This window comes from Bison bison, unplaced genomic scaffold (genome assembly GCF_000754665.1).
Source record: "Bison bison bison isolate TAMUID 2011002044 unplaced genomic scaffold, Bison_UMD1.0 scf7180017864506, whole genome shotgun sequence".
Lineage (NCBI taxonomy): Eukaryota > Metazoa > Chordata > Mammalia > Artiodactyla > Bovidae > Bison > Bison bison.
In genome coordinates, this window is record NW_011495063.1 from 102,608 (window position 1) to 117,174 (window position 14,567).

Genomic DNA, 14,567 nt, shown 5'->3' on the forward strand with positions numbered 1-14,567 from the left:
AATAAGACTGAGCATGGAAGAAATGATGCTTTCAAGCTGTGGTGCTGTAGAGGACTCTTGAGAGTCCCCTGGACTGCAAGGAGATCAAACCAGTCAATTTTAAAGGAATTCAACCCTGAAAATTCATTGGAAGAACGGATGCTGAAGCTGAAGCTCAATACTTTGGCTACCTGACGCGAAGAACCAACTCATTGGAAAACACCATGATTCTGGGAAAGATTTAAGGCAAAAGGATAAGGGGGCAGCAGAGGATGAGATAGTTAGATAGCATCACTGACTCAATGGACATAAGTTCAAGCAAACTCTGGGAGATAGTGAAGTACAGGGATACTGGTATACTGCAGTCTATGGGGTCCCAAAGAGTAGGACACAACTTAGCAACTGAACAAACAGTAACACAGGTAATTATCATATTGAAAACATTCTCTGATACAGCTGGTCTAGTCCTAAATACCCAAGAGAAACTCTAGCTCATGGGCAGAGGGAACTGTGTATAAGAATATTCATAGCAGCACTATTTGTAACAGAATAAAGAAAACAGGGCTGCCCTGGTGGCTCAGTGGTAAAGAATTTGCCTGCCAATGCAGGAAACATGGGTTTGATCCCTGGGTCAAGAAGATCCCTTAGAAAAGGGAATGGCAACCTGGGAAATCCCATGGCCAGAGGAGACTGGTGGGCTACAGTCCATGGGGTCACAAAAGAGCCACATACAACTTTGTGACAAAACAACAACAAAAGAAAACTGCTAGCTTTTCATCAACTGGAAAATGAGTATTTCACATTGTACCTCTAAAGGGGAAAACTTAGCAGTAGTTTGAATGAATGAAGTAGAACAAAATTTATCAATAAATCACAAAACCATAGAGTTGAGTGAAAAAAGTGAGTTGTTAAAAATAATCCATGCAGTATGACATTTAATGATCTTTGAACCCCGGGATAGCTACTCTCTACAAATTTACAGATGCATAAAGTTGTAAGAAAAATGACATGAATGTAAAATTATCAACAATGCATCATTAAACGTGTTTTGCAGTGAAACAAATGAGGGAATTGAGATTAGAAAAAGAACTAGGGGAATATCAGTTATACCTATAATGTGAAAGTTGGGTGATGTATATACAGGTGTTTATCATGTTGTTTTGTATTTTTTCTGAAGGGTTGAAATATTTTACAATAAAGTCAATGAGACTAAAGGTAGTGCACATTACTCTAAATTATTGATAGAGTTAATAATATAGCAAGTATCAGTTATATGATGATATTTATTATATTAATAACATGTTATTAAATGGTGAGAACAAATAAAAGCTGGTCAGGGTAAAAAAAAAAAAATTGAGGCTTCTGGATCTTCTTATAGACCCCAACCCAGTTTTAGTCATTTATATAATGCCAAACTAGACCATACAGCTGGACCTACACACACCACATATGCACAAGCTTTTGCCATCAAGATGAACATATACTGAAAAATAAATTGTCAAATCACAGAGCCCAGGTTACACGACGTGCTTGGATGTTCAGTCTTTCTGGAGAATCTTCTTTCATGTGGGCAGAGTGTAATCGAACAATACTACGAGGCATTGCAGTACCTGCTGGTAACGAAACAACTTTGATAGAAACCCCATGTTGCTCCATAACTTGACTTTTTCTGGCAGATCTGGGGATCAGGCTGCCAGAACCATCAATGGGCTGCTTGTACTGTAAGAGAGAGAGGAATCCTGGGAAAAAGAGAAGCCAGGGAAGGGTGATGAAGGAACAATAGAAAAGTCACAGAAACACTTCCCTCCCTATGGGCCATGAGGCCCAGATCTAAAGCCTAATGGTTCCTTTTGAACTGCCCCAAGCCATTCAGGAGGGGGATGCTTTAGCAGGAGAGTTTAGAAGTGTATGCAGAATAGCTTAAACACAGCCCAACTACAGTCCATGGGGTCACTAAGAGCCGGACTCGACTGAGCACACATGCACAAGATTGGGGCTTCCCTGACGGCTCAACAGGTAAAGAATCTACCTGCAATGCAGGAGATGCAGTAGACTTGTGTTCAGTCCCTCGGTTGGGAAGATCCCATGGAGGAGGAAATGGCAACCCACTACAGTATTCTTGCCTAGAAATCTCATGGCCAGAGGAACCTGGCAGTCATGGGGTCATGGAAGAGTCAGACACGACTGAGTGACTGAGCACACACACAGGCAGTGCTCAACACAATTGAGAATTCTTTCTGACAGAGGACAGATGTGCTTCTGAGTTAGGGAGTTTAATTCCAAGGGAAATTTTAAAGGCTTCTTATAAGAGTCTCTGGTGTTTGTAGGTGGTCACTGTGCATCAGACACTGTTTCTCTGTGACCTCAGGCTGTCCTGGCAGGACACTATGCCCCAGGGTCACTGCCTCCACATGAATGAACATTCCCTATCAGTTACTCTCTTTAGTCTTGAAGTTAGCTGTTATCTCCACTCTGAATGGGGCAGGTATGAAAGAAAAGGTGGAAAGGAAGGGTTCCCTTGCAGGCAAGCGTATCGAAAATCTCACTCAGCCCACATCCTTTCAGGAACCATCCTCAGAGCGAGTCTAACTCCCCCAGTAGCCGTTTAAAATGCAAAGGTTGGTAACTTTCCCTCTATCTTTTTTCCCATCCTCTCACTCTTGCACCTATCAGAGATGGATTGGTTCTTAGCTCTCATCAAGGGCCCTGAAGACACTCACCAGAGATGAATAAGAATAAAACATTTAAGTACGCAGTGAAAATGATCCAGCTGATCTTGTAACTTGAGTAGTACACGGATTCTCCTTGACGTAGCATGTGGTGATACAGTAGGAGTGCACCGAGCAGAAGGATGCCTGATGTCCAGACAAAAGGGGAAAGAAAAGTCCCTTCTGATGGACCCTGGCTCCCGTACTTAAGTCTTAATCCAAGATATGCTTGACTTCCCAACCCCTAACATGCACAACTGCATCTTGTCCAAAGGTCAATGCCACTTGAGTGGTGGATAATATTTGGCAGCTGCATATCTAAGCCAAAGAACTGGGAGGGCTGAGTTAGTCAGAGACCACAGCCTGGACCTACAAACCAAGTATGCCTCCAATCCTATGTTAGGGAAGACAAGTATGCCTCCAATCCTATGTTAGGGAAAACAGGAAATTACTTGTGAAAGAAGACAGGGAGTTACCTGTGAGGAAAGCAAGGCAGGCAGTCATAATGAGAGTATATTTGGTTTGAGGAATCATATAGGTGAATTCAAAACCCAGGAGCAAGTTATGCATGAAGGAAAGGCTGAGCACCACAATCAGAATGTTCCTGATCACTTCCAGGCCATCTGTTGAAAAGAAGAAGCTGTATTGAGAGGAGGACAGATGTTTCTTCTGGCTCATTTCTACCTGGGGCACACAAATCTCTAGGTAAACAAGAATGAGGTGAAACATTTGATTAAATAATAAAGAGCAAAGATGGGGCAAGAAAGATGTAGGGGTCTTAAGCTAAATGGGAGACGGAACCAAAAGAAACTTCTCTATCTTTGTATCTTGTAAACTTCTTTCTCTTCTATTTTTTCAAAATGTATTTCTTGCTAAACATTCTTGTCTTCTTCTAGTGGCAATGTAACATGTTTTCTTTGCTGCCAGTCACCTTTCTTTTATATCCTCACATTCTAGATGTGCTAGATACCCTGTTGCTACTGTCAGGGCTTCTCAGAGATCCATCAGTTAAGTCTGTGAGCTTCTAAGCCTTTCTCCAAAACATGCTAATACTGAGCTTTGCGGAGAAGGCAATGGCACCCCACTCCAGTACTCTTGCCTGGAAAATCCCATGGACAGAGGAGCCTGGTAGGCTGCAGTCCATGGGGTCGCAAAGAGTCGGACACGACTGAGCAACTTCACTTTCACTTTTCACTTTGCACTTTCATGCATTGGAGAAGGAAATGGCAACCCACTCCAGTGTTCTTGCCTGGAGAATCCCAGGGACAGCGGAGCCTGGTGGGCTACTGTCTATGGGGTCGCACAGAATCGGACACGACTGAAGCGACTTAGCAGCAGCAGCAACTGAGCTTTTGGGGTAGGCCTTGACTGTTGATTATGGAAGTAGGCACACTGCAACCACAGGCAGTTGCACTAGAGGATAATGCTGAGATGAACAGAAGTCAAGGAAGGATGAACCCTCATTCTCTACCCATCTCTTTCCATATAATAGCACTGACCTGATGGCCACAGGGGAGTACAACATATCCACGGACTGTGGGTTATTGTAGGTTTTTGGGGTCCCAACTTCAGTTCAGCCCATTCTTCTATGATGATTCCTACTGCCAAGAAGACTAAGATCCAGGAGGAGAAGAACATGTTCGTGGCCTCGACCTTTCTGACTAGTATGTGCACCATTGAGATTGGAGATTTTAAGCAGAGACCATCACCAATATCTCACGTGCTTCTTCTTAGATATGATTAGTCACAAGAAAGAGGGCAAAATTCTAGCTTTTAGTGATTCCTAACACGTTGGCAGTGGCAGAAGCTGAAGTAACTTACGAAACAAATGATAAATCCCACTGTTCCCCACTCCTCCACTTAGGCTAGTCTGTCGTCATGGCTCCCAACTGCTATGGAATCATCTTGGCCTGACCCTTGACCCTGAGACCTGCTGCTATGGAAGCACCTAGGTCCTAGAGGCCTTGAAAGAGGATCCAGATACAGAAGGAGGTATGATGTCACACATAGAGAACACTATCAGATATAGGAGCAACTAGCAGTCCTGAAAGAAGTTAGACGTGTATGATGGAAGACATTAGATTGATGAACATTAGATAGGGATCAATGAAATGCACAAGGTATTTGGATCACTATGTCAGCTAGCTAACATCACAAAAGAGAATGCCCACTCATAATTTGGGGTGTTTTGACGATAGGTGAGGGATTAGTGAGATACAGGTCAGAGAAGAAATCATATACGTAGTTAGGGAAAACAGGAGTCAAAATGCCATTAAATAAGATGTAAACCATGGGAGCAAGCACAAGCATGCTTATGAGAAATAATTTAGTAAGTACTGGTTTTGTTTAAGTTTAAAGTACTCCTTAAACTTATGGTGAGATGAACAGGGCATATGATAGAATTACTCTTGAAACCTAATTGTAAGTTAAGGGTTATCAACCTAGGAAAGGCAGTTGAAACATGAATGTGCATATCACCATGAGACAAAATCACACACAAGGTGACAAGAGGCAGCGAAGGAAATTCTGATTAACATCATCATTTATGAAAAGGAGAAAAGAAGGAGAGGTCAGAGCAAGGCTATGTGTGTGTACATGCGTGCTAAGTCGCTTTAGTTGTGTCCGACTCTTTGTGATCCTGTGGAATGTAGCCCGCCAGGCTCCTCTGTCCATAGGATTCTCCAGGCAAGAATACTGGAGTAGGTTGCCATGTTCTCCTCCAGGGGATCTTCCCCACCCTGGGTCGAGCTCCTGTCTCTATGTCTCCTGCATTGGCAGGCAGGTTCTTTACCACAAGCGCCAGCTACAAGAATACAAATGCTGCTGAATAATTAAAGAAGCTTGAGTTTTGAGGAGACATTAGATTCCTAATGCAGAGAAATCTAATTAGGTGGAAGCTGAACATTTGTCACTTGATTTGATGATTAGAATGTCACTGGTGGTTTTGGGCATGGCATTCTCTGCAGAACAATGGGAGAAGTGAAAGTAGAAGGGAGATTGTTGGCTTTTACATTTTTTTTTAAATAGTCATCTAGATTAAAGAAATAACAATAACTGGAAAAAGAAAATCAGAATTTTAGTTTCAAAAGGGAAGTACGCGATTTTGAAAAAGTAGAGACTGATGGGATAGTTCCTGTGTACCCTTTACCCTGCTTCAATGCTCATCCCTGAGTTATTCTGAAACAAACCCAGAGAAATTCATCCTTAAATATTTGTTGGTGTCACTAAAAGATGAGGAGTAATTTCTCCTCCTGGATTTACTTATTCTCCCTCTTTGTTTTCTTAATCTGGTTTATAGAAGGTTATCAATTCGTTGATATTTTCAAGATCCCTTTATATATTTATCATATGAAAATATTATTTTAAATAGATTTTACTACTTTAAATTTTTACCTCATTATTTCTCTTTCCAATTAATTTTTTAATCTCTCAAATTTCTAAAAACAGTTAAAACTTCTTTAATATGCCAGGATTTAAGGTGACCCATGTTTATCTGTGCACAGAGTTTGCTATATCTCACATACTTTTTCCTACTAAACAAGTTTAAAAATAATATTTTAAAGAGCAGTTATGTTTTTCCAGAAAAATTGAGCAGAAGAAAAAAACTGAGCAGAAGATTCAGAGATGTTTTCATATACTCCCTGTATATCCCACACAGGGACAGCCTTCCCTGTTCTCAACATTCCCACCAAAGTAGTACATTTGTTACATTTATAAACCTACAATTACATATTATTATCATCCATAGTCCATGGTTTATGCTAGGGTTCACTCTTGGCTTATGTCTCATATATTTTCACATTAGACAGATCTTAATGTTAATTTTGACTCACCATTTAAATCTATTTGGGACTGTGTTCACACATATAAATGTTTCCCACTGGAATGTAAAGAGTATCTTTACATTCCAGTGAAATTATAATATTGTAGCATTCATGATTTCAAGATTAACTAGTAAATAATTGAACATAGTCCCATCTGGGACAATTAAAACTTTTCCTGAGACTTACCTGGTGGCACAGTGATTAAGAATCCACCTGCTGATGCAGGGGACATGGGTTTGATCCCTGATCTGGGAAGATCCCACATGCTGAGGAGCAACTGAGCCTGTGAACCACAACTACTGAGGCTGCCCTGGAGAGCCTGTGAGCTGCAACTACTGAGCCAGTGCAGCACAACCACTGAAGCCCGTGTACCCGGAGCGCTTGCTCTGAAACAAGAGAAGCCATTTCAATGAGATGCTCGTCCGCTGCAAGGAAGAGTAGCCCCCACTTGCCGCAACTAGAGGAAGCCTGCATGCAGCAAGGAAGACCCAGCACAGCCATAAATAAAGTAAATGGATTATTTTTAAGAAAGAAAGAAAGGAACCAGCTCCTCTCACACACCTGAGGGCAGGAATGAATGCAGGTTCTCAGCAGAGCAGGAAGATCAGTGCCCAGACCACCTGGGCCTCTCTTCTCTGTCCTCTGCATCCCTCACCCCCACCTCCCTGGAGCCCAGCTCCTCTCCCTCTTCCCCTCAAAAAGCAGAATCTTTTACTAAACACCAGGAACTCTGGAGACCAAAAAGAAAAATGGAATAATTATTCATCTAAAGCAGTGTCTGTGTCACTTATGCACTTGATTAGGTGCCTCTGTGATCCAGTTTCAAGACGAGAATACCCACTAAGACTCCATCCCCTGGATTGCGGTATCATGGACAAGTCTGGGACTGTGTTGTTTCTGAGTCTCTCTCCTGGATATTTGTTTTCCTTTATTTCTAAATGAAAGTGTGATAGCTACCTCCCTCTACTCTACTTGGAATACCCTTCAGCTTGGGAGTGAGAGACTGTAGGCTAATACTCCTCACTATCTAAGACCTGGATGGTCTGATTCCTGCCTGTGGGATATGTATTCTAGGCAACACTTTATCATGATCCCTGGAGCTGAAACAGCTCTTCCTGACATCTTGAAGAGAAAGGCACAGAGGGCCAGCCCGAACTTTGGGGCACACATACATGGGCAGAAGATCCCCTTCTGCCTGTTGAAAGTTAGCGAAGGTGATGATTGCAGTGTTTATGGGGGGGAGTCTCTATAAAGCACGTCTATGGTCTATGTCTGTTCTTCCACTCAGATACTTTTCACGTTATTTGGCTTCCCCATCCCCTTCTTCATCAGATGTCTTTCTGAGGTGTGGACTTTCACCTTCAGGACAGAGTCATGTGCAGAACTGGGCAGTGGCATTTCGCTACATTCTAGTCCAGGATTTCTTGATTACGTACCTCCCTGGAATGCTACTGAAATAAAAAAAATTCATTTTCCAACCCCAGACTTGCATAATCAGACAACCTGGGGTTAGAGGGAGCCACTTTAGCTCTATTTCCCTCTGACAGGTAGAAACCTGAGGACAGTATGAAGCTCTCACTGAGAATGGACTCTGAACCATTTCCTTTTGCATTTTTACAGTATTTGAAGTATCTAAAAACCCGTATTTGATTTTGGTAGAAATCTCTACAAGATGTTGCCACACATTACCATTTGTTGGATAAAGTAAAGGAAAGTAAAGTAAAAAGTCACTCAGTTGTGTCCGACTCTTTGCGACCCCGTGGTCTATAGCCTATCAGGCTCCCCCGTCCCTGGGATTCTCCAGGCAAGAACACTGGAGTGGGTTGCCATTTTCTTCTCCAATGTATGAAAGTGAAAAGTGAAAGTGAAGTCTCTCAGTTGTGTCCGACTCTTAGTGACCCCATGGACTGCAGCCTACCAGGCTCCTCCATCCATGGGATTTTCCAGGCAAAAGTACTGGAGTGGGGTGCCACTGTCTTCTCCAATTGTTGGATAAACACCCAGCAAAGCACAACAGTCATGCAGACCATGTGTGAGAATGTGTCTTCACTCCACCAACCAAGGCTCCCTTCAGACTAAAGCAGCCATGTCTGGTGGAGCAGCAGCAAGCCCAGGGTGCCCATGGGGGCTCCCAGGCACTGTGGGTGGTGGTGGAGTGGGCACTCTCCCTGGTGGCTTGTACTTAGGACAGTGAGAGCAGGGTTTGAAGGGAGCAGCAGTTCTTTCCAAACCTGAATGCCCCAACAGAAAGCTTCAGAAGGTCATAGATTAAAAAGAGCTAAAAAATTAAAAAACAAGATGAAAAGACAAAACTACCTCTCTAGTGTCCAGGCTTTTTAGTAGCTCACATGACTTTAAACATTCTCCTTTCCTGTACCTTGAGACAGCACTTAAATCATAGCTTTTGGATAAAGGAAAAGAGGAAGAAGAGAGATGGCAGCCAAATCATTCTGTGTGTTTATTTTTAATGCTTGTCTCTCTGTGTAACTTCTTGATCTCTAAGATTTATTCCATTCCAGAAGCTTTCCCCAAGGAAGCAAAGGAGAGTGACAGGTATAAAGTCAATAAAAGCTTCTATATTGGTATCCCCAAAGCAGCAGCCGAGTTAATTTTCACATGTTATTTCACATAATCCTAATAATCCAAATCCTATATTATTTTCTGTCTAAGGATTAAAGAAAAATATCTCCTAGAGGTACATATACCCTTTAGTATTTTTTTGGATGACTACACCATGCCAGTGGTGGAAAATAAATTATGTAATTATCTGTATGAGAATAAGATCAATGGTTTGCTGTGCCCCACAGAGAAGGATTTGATACATTTGAAATAATTTTTCTAAGTCAGAAAACATGTTAACAATTATGTATAGGGACTCAGCTCACTTTAATTCAACAAACATGAGTTAGCACAGAAAGCACGTCACCTAGATTATCTCCTTCCACATTGGGAGGGATACCTGGTGTAACTGTGAAGACAATGCTTTAGCTCCTTTAATTTTGACTTATCCTCATTACAAAATGCATATGAGATAGTTCAAATATTTGCCCTTGCCTTTGAATTACATTTAGTGTTTTTTGCAATCTGGTAGATGATTTTGTAGCAAATTGCAAATAAATTTTAGTTCCAAACAAACTACTTGTGTGGTGAGACAGTCACACACACACACAGTCACACACACAGAATCATAATAGTCTGAAATGAGATTTATTTAACTAAACATTATTCACGATATGTGTGATTCATGGGCTGGTAGAGGGCTTGTATAGGTATTGGGTATACCTGAAGTTTTGTGTTTAAAATACTTAACTCCAATTTTTTTTAATACATAAAATAAAAAATAAAATATTGGCTCCAATAGACCTTATGCAATAATTTTGCTAGAACACATATAAGGAGAACAGATGCTTATCTGTAATACTTTATTTTAAGGATAAGTGAGAATCCTGTGTCAAATATCTACTCTTCTAATACCATAAATCATACCTTTGAGGACTCGTTTCCTTTCATTGAGAGATGATCTCTGAGCAAAATTCAAGTATACAAAATAGTATTATGAACTAGATTCACATGCTGTACATTAGATTCCAGGACTTTATCTTATAATTGAAAGCTTTAAAAAATAGTCAGTATATAAGGTGGTGATGTGTTAGCTTGTTGTGATAATCATCTCACAATACATCAGATCATCAGTTGTACACTTTAAGTATGTGTGTGTGTGTGTGTGTGTGTGTACTCAATTGCCCAGTCATGTCCAACTCTCTGAGGTCCCATGGACCATAGCCCAACAGGCTCCTCTGTCCATAGAATTCTCCAGGCAAAAATACTGTAGTGCGTTGCCATTTCCTTCTCCAGGTGATCTTCCTAACCTGTAGACTGAACTCTTGACTCTTGCATTTCCTGCATTGGCAAGTGGATACTTTGAAACTAGGGCCACCTGGGAAGCTTACATTTTAAGTATACACAATATTTATTCGTCAGTTACACCTCAAAAATCTGAGGGGGGAAAACCCAATCTTACTTTGTGATTTTTCTTTCAGGAAATGAAAATCTTCTTGTATAAATTAGCATATCTTACCTCTTTTTCAGGGCATGAGTCTCTAAGTTGGAGAAAAACAAAATATTCTGATTGAATTAGGTATCTGGTGGTGATTAGCTTATCTTACATCTGAATATCCCCATGTATGCTTCAACCTAAGTGAATTTTCTGAAGACAGTTTAAAATCTACCCTTCCCTAAAGACTGCTGTTATTGCTATAGACAGTAGTGGTCTGTCTCATCTCTGAAACTCAACCAGTTCCTACTGCTTTTTATAATTACTTGCTGCTCCTCTCAGGGATGGGCTTGATATATTAGGAGTGATGGTTCTAAGCCAACGAGCACTGGATACAGTGCTTCACTCATTCAGCAGTTGGTCAGGATGAGGCATGTGTTGGCCAGTCCTCTCCTCACTAGACTGCAAGGTTGTGAAAGAATTGATGCTGCATCATCTTTCAGTGTGCTCATCTGTAGTAGACATCCTCAATACTTGTTTTGCCCATGTTTTGTGACTTGTGGGATCTTTGTTCCTCAACTGGGGATTGAAACCCAAAGCCATAGCAGTAAAAGCGCCAAGTCCTAGTCACTGAAATGTGAGAGAACTCCCTGCTGCTGCTGCTGCTAAGCCGTGTCCGACTCTGTGCGACCCCATAGACGGCAGCCACCAGGCTCCCCCATCTCTGGGATTCTCCAGGCAAGAACACTGGAGTGGGTTGCCATTTCCTTCTCCAATGCGTGAAAGTGAAAAGTGAAAGTGAAGTCGCTCAGTCATGCCCGACTCTTAGCGACCCCATGGATTGCAGCCTACCAGGCTCCTCCATCCATGGGATTTTCCAGGCAAGAGTACTGGAGTGGGGTGCCATTGCCTTCTCCGGACAGAACTCCCTAAAATATTTAATAAATAAATTTAAAAGATTCCATCATTTGTCACTTAAAGTTATATGACAAAATTTTTTCCATTCCTGGACATATATTCAGAAAAGACAAAAACTAATTTGAAAAGATACATGCACGCCATGTTCATAACAATATTATTAACAATAGCCAAGATATAGTTCAGTGGTAAAGAGTTCAAGAACCAAGCAGTAGACATGGGTTTGATATGGGTTTGATCCCTGGGTCAGGAAGATCCCCTGGAGGAAGAAACAACAACCTGCTCCAGAATTCTAGCCTGGGAAATCCCATGCACAGAGGAGCTTGGTGGGCTACAGTCCAAGGGATCACAAAAGAGTTGGACACAATTTAGTGACTAAATAACAATGACAAAAAGACATGGAAGCAACTTAAATGTCCATTTTCAGATGGATATATCAAGAAGATGTGATATATATATAACATATTCAATGGAATATTGCTCAGCCATTAAAAAAGAGTGAAAAAATGCCATTTGCAGCAACATGGATGATCCTAGAGATTATTACACTAAGTGAAATAAGTCAGATAGAGAAAGACAAAAATGATATCAGTTAATATGAAATCTAAAAAAACAATACAAATGAATTTATTTACAAAATAGAAATAGAGATAGAAAACAAACTTAAGGTTACCAAAGATTTGAAAAGGGAGGGAGGGATAGATTAGGTGTTTGGGATTAACAGAGACCCACTACTACATATAAAATAGATAAACACTTACCATATAACACAGGGAATTATATTCGATATTCAATATTTTGTAATGGTTTATAAAGGAAAAGAATCTAAAAGAGAATACATATATACAGACATATATATTACTGAGTAACTTTGCTACACTTGAAACTGATACACATTGTGAATCAACTATATGTCAATAAAAATTTTTAAAGGAAAAAGAGTAGCTTTAAATAATTTTTAAGTAGGGTAAATTTATGTAATATTTCAATTATTCCTATTTTTTTTTAATTAAAGCTTTATCCACATCTTATTTAAAAATATGACTGGAAATCTACCACTACAGTTTAAAATAATTCCTATGAGAATATTGCTCTCTTTTCTTTACATATTCTATTTCTTCATCATTGTGTTCTAAATATATATCTGATATGGGGCTATGATAATTACATTGTTCTGGAAATGTGATGATATTAGGCAGGTTTCTGAATGTAAAAATAATATTATAGGATATATTCTTACAAATATTCAGCCCACTAAACCCCAGATGTCAGAATCCCTTGAGGAACATTTGCTTTTATATTTCTAGGCATAAAATACTTGAACTGAGAACAGAAGTCACATTCATTCAAACGTGCTTTTTCTTAGCTTAAAGAAGAAAAGGAACAATCGACATCTTTGCTCTTAAAGTGATGAGAACAGGGAAAGAAAATGTACTCAGCTAGTTTCAGAGGAGGAAGGTGAGTTTCACAGTCACAATGTTCATGTTGTATAGGAATTAAAACAAACAGGTTCTAAATTAATTCCTGGTTTTCCTGTAAGCTAGAGGTTCTGATGTTTGCAGGCCATGAAGCCACAGGAGTTGAGAGAAGAGCCTGTGGAGACCTATCTTAGACTCAGATGTGTAGTGCTCACTTTGCTTACTTAAATATGTGTGAATTAGTCTGTGACATCACTGGCCTCTAAAACAAGAATTTTTTTTTTTTTTTTCTAATTTTATTTTATTTTTAAACTTTACATAATTGTATTAGTTTTGCCAAATATCAAAATGAATCCGCCACAGGTATACATGTGTTCCCCATCCCGAACCCTCCTCCCTCCTCCCTCCCCATACCATCCCTCTGGGCCATCCCAGTACACCAGCCCCAAGCATCCAGCGTCATGCATCGAACCTGGACTGGCAACTCGTTTCCTACATGATATTTTACATGTTTCATTGCCATTCTCCCAAATCTTCCCACCCTCTCCCTTTCCCACAGAGTCCATAAGACTGTTCAATACATCAGTGTCTCTTTTGCTGTCTCGTACACCGGGTTATTGTTACCATCTTTCTAAATTCCATATATATGCGTTAGTATACTGTATTTATGTAAAACAAGAATTTTAATACTGGAAATATTTTTATACACAATGGACACTGCACCAAATGTCTTATTTAATTTGCATGATAATTCTTAGAAGTATTTTTTCTTTTTTTTTTATTTCAGGTTAAAACATGATCTCAGAGAGCCTCTTTGATGGGTCAGATGTTACACTGTGTTAGCACTGGCAATGAAGCAAAATGTATTTGACTCGTGACTCAGTGCTCTTTCTGCCACTTTTATGTTAATGGTGCTCTTCTTTAAAAGGGGTCAGTTATTTGACTGTCAACTTTGATTTAAAAAAAAAAAATTATATTCTAGACCCATTTGTCCAATACTACAGCCACTAGCCTTGTATGGTCACTGAGCTTTTGAAATGTAGTGTGATTTGAGGTGTACTGTAAATATAAGCACATTATTAATTTCAAAGATTTGTACAAAAAAGCACAAATTAATTCATAGGGATTTTTACATCATCATATGTTAAAATGTAAGTTTTTGTATATACCAAATTAAATACAGTATTAAATTGATTTCAGAAAAAAAATGGGCTTCTACAACATTAATCACTCATGTGACTGTATTATCTTTCCTTTTTAAAATTTTTTTCTCTTTTTAATTTTTTGACTATGTGGCATGTGGGATCTTTTTTCCCCAACCAGTGTTCACATCTGTACCCTTTACACTGGAAGGGTAGTGTCTTAACAACTGGACCACCAGGAAAGACCCTGCATTATCTTTCTACTGAGAAATGCTGATCTAGACTTTACCTTTGAAAAAATACTTTCAATTCTCATAGTTTTAATAGTAGTAGGCAGTGCATGGAAATATTTAAAAACTTAGCTTTTAGATTGCTAAATTGTTTTTGAATTCCAAAATGCACCTAAGTGTAAGGCGAGTGCAGAGGAAAAGAGAGCAAGCTGGGAAGTCCAGCAAGGAAAGGGAAATTTATTAGAGGAAAACAAGACAGTGACTGGCCCTTAAGAATAACCAGCATCCTCCCCTTCTGACAAGGTCTTTCTTATACTGCACCAATGAAAAATTCTCTGAAGGGACTGTTAATTT

General features: G+C 39.9%; 1 protein-coding gene across 1 annotated transcript; it reads right to left on the reverse strand.

The window, feature by feature from the left end:
- Positions 1-1,244: 1,244 nt before the first annotated feature.
- TMEM225 (transmembrane protein 225) lies at positions 1,245-4,583 on the reverse strand. The gene is made up of 4 exons (XM_010829403.1): positions 4,187-4,583; positions 3,164-3,310; positions 2,700-2,834; positions 1,245-1,718 (listed from the first exon to the last, which is right to left on the reverse strand). Exons 1-4 carry the CDS (start codon positions 4,362-4,364, stop codon positions 1,483-1,485), a joined length of 696 nt encoding a protein of 231 aa, XP_010827705.1. The 5' UTR covers positions 4,365-4,583; the 3' UTR covers positions 1,245-1,482.
- Between the last annotated feature and the right edge of the window lie 9,984 nt (positions 4,584-14,567).

Coding starts and splice junctions, on each gene's coding strand:
- TMEM225 (XM_010829403.1), bottom strand. CDS start 4,364: ATGGTGCACATACTAGTCAGAAAGGTCGAGGCCACGAACATGTTCTTC. Junction 3,311..4,186: donor TACTCCCCTGTGGCCATCAG/GTCAGTGCTATT, acceptor TCTTTTCAACAG/ATGGCCTGGAAGTGATCAGG. Junction 1,719..2,699: donor TTTATTCTTATTCATCTCTG/GTGAGTGTCTTC, acceptor TCTTTTTCCCAG/GATTCCTCTCTCTCTTACAG.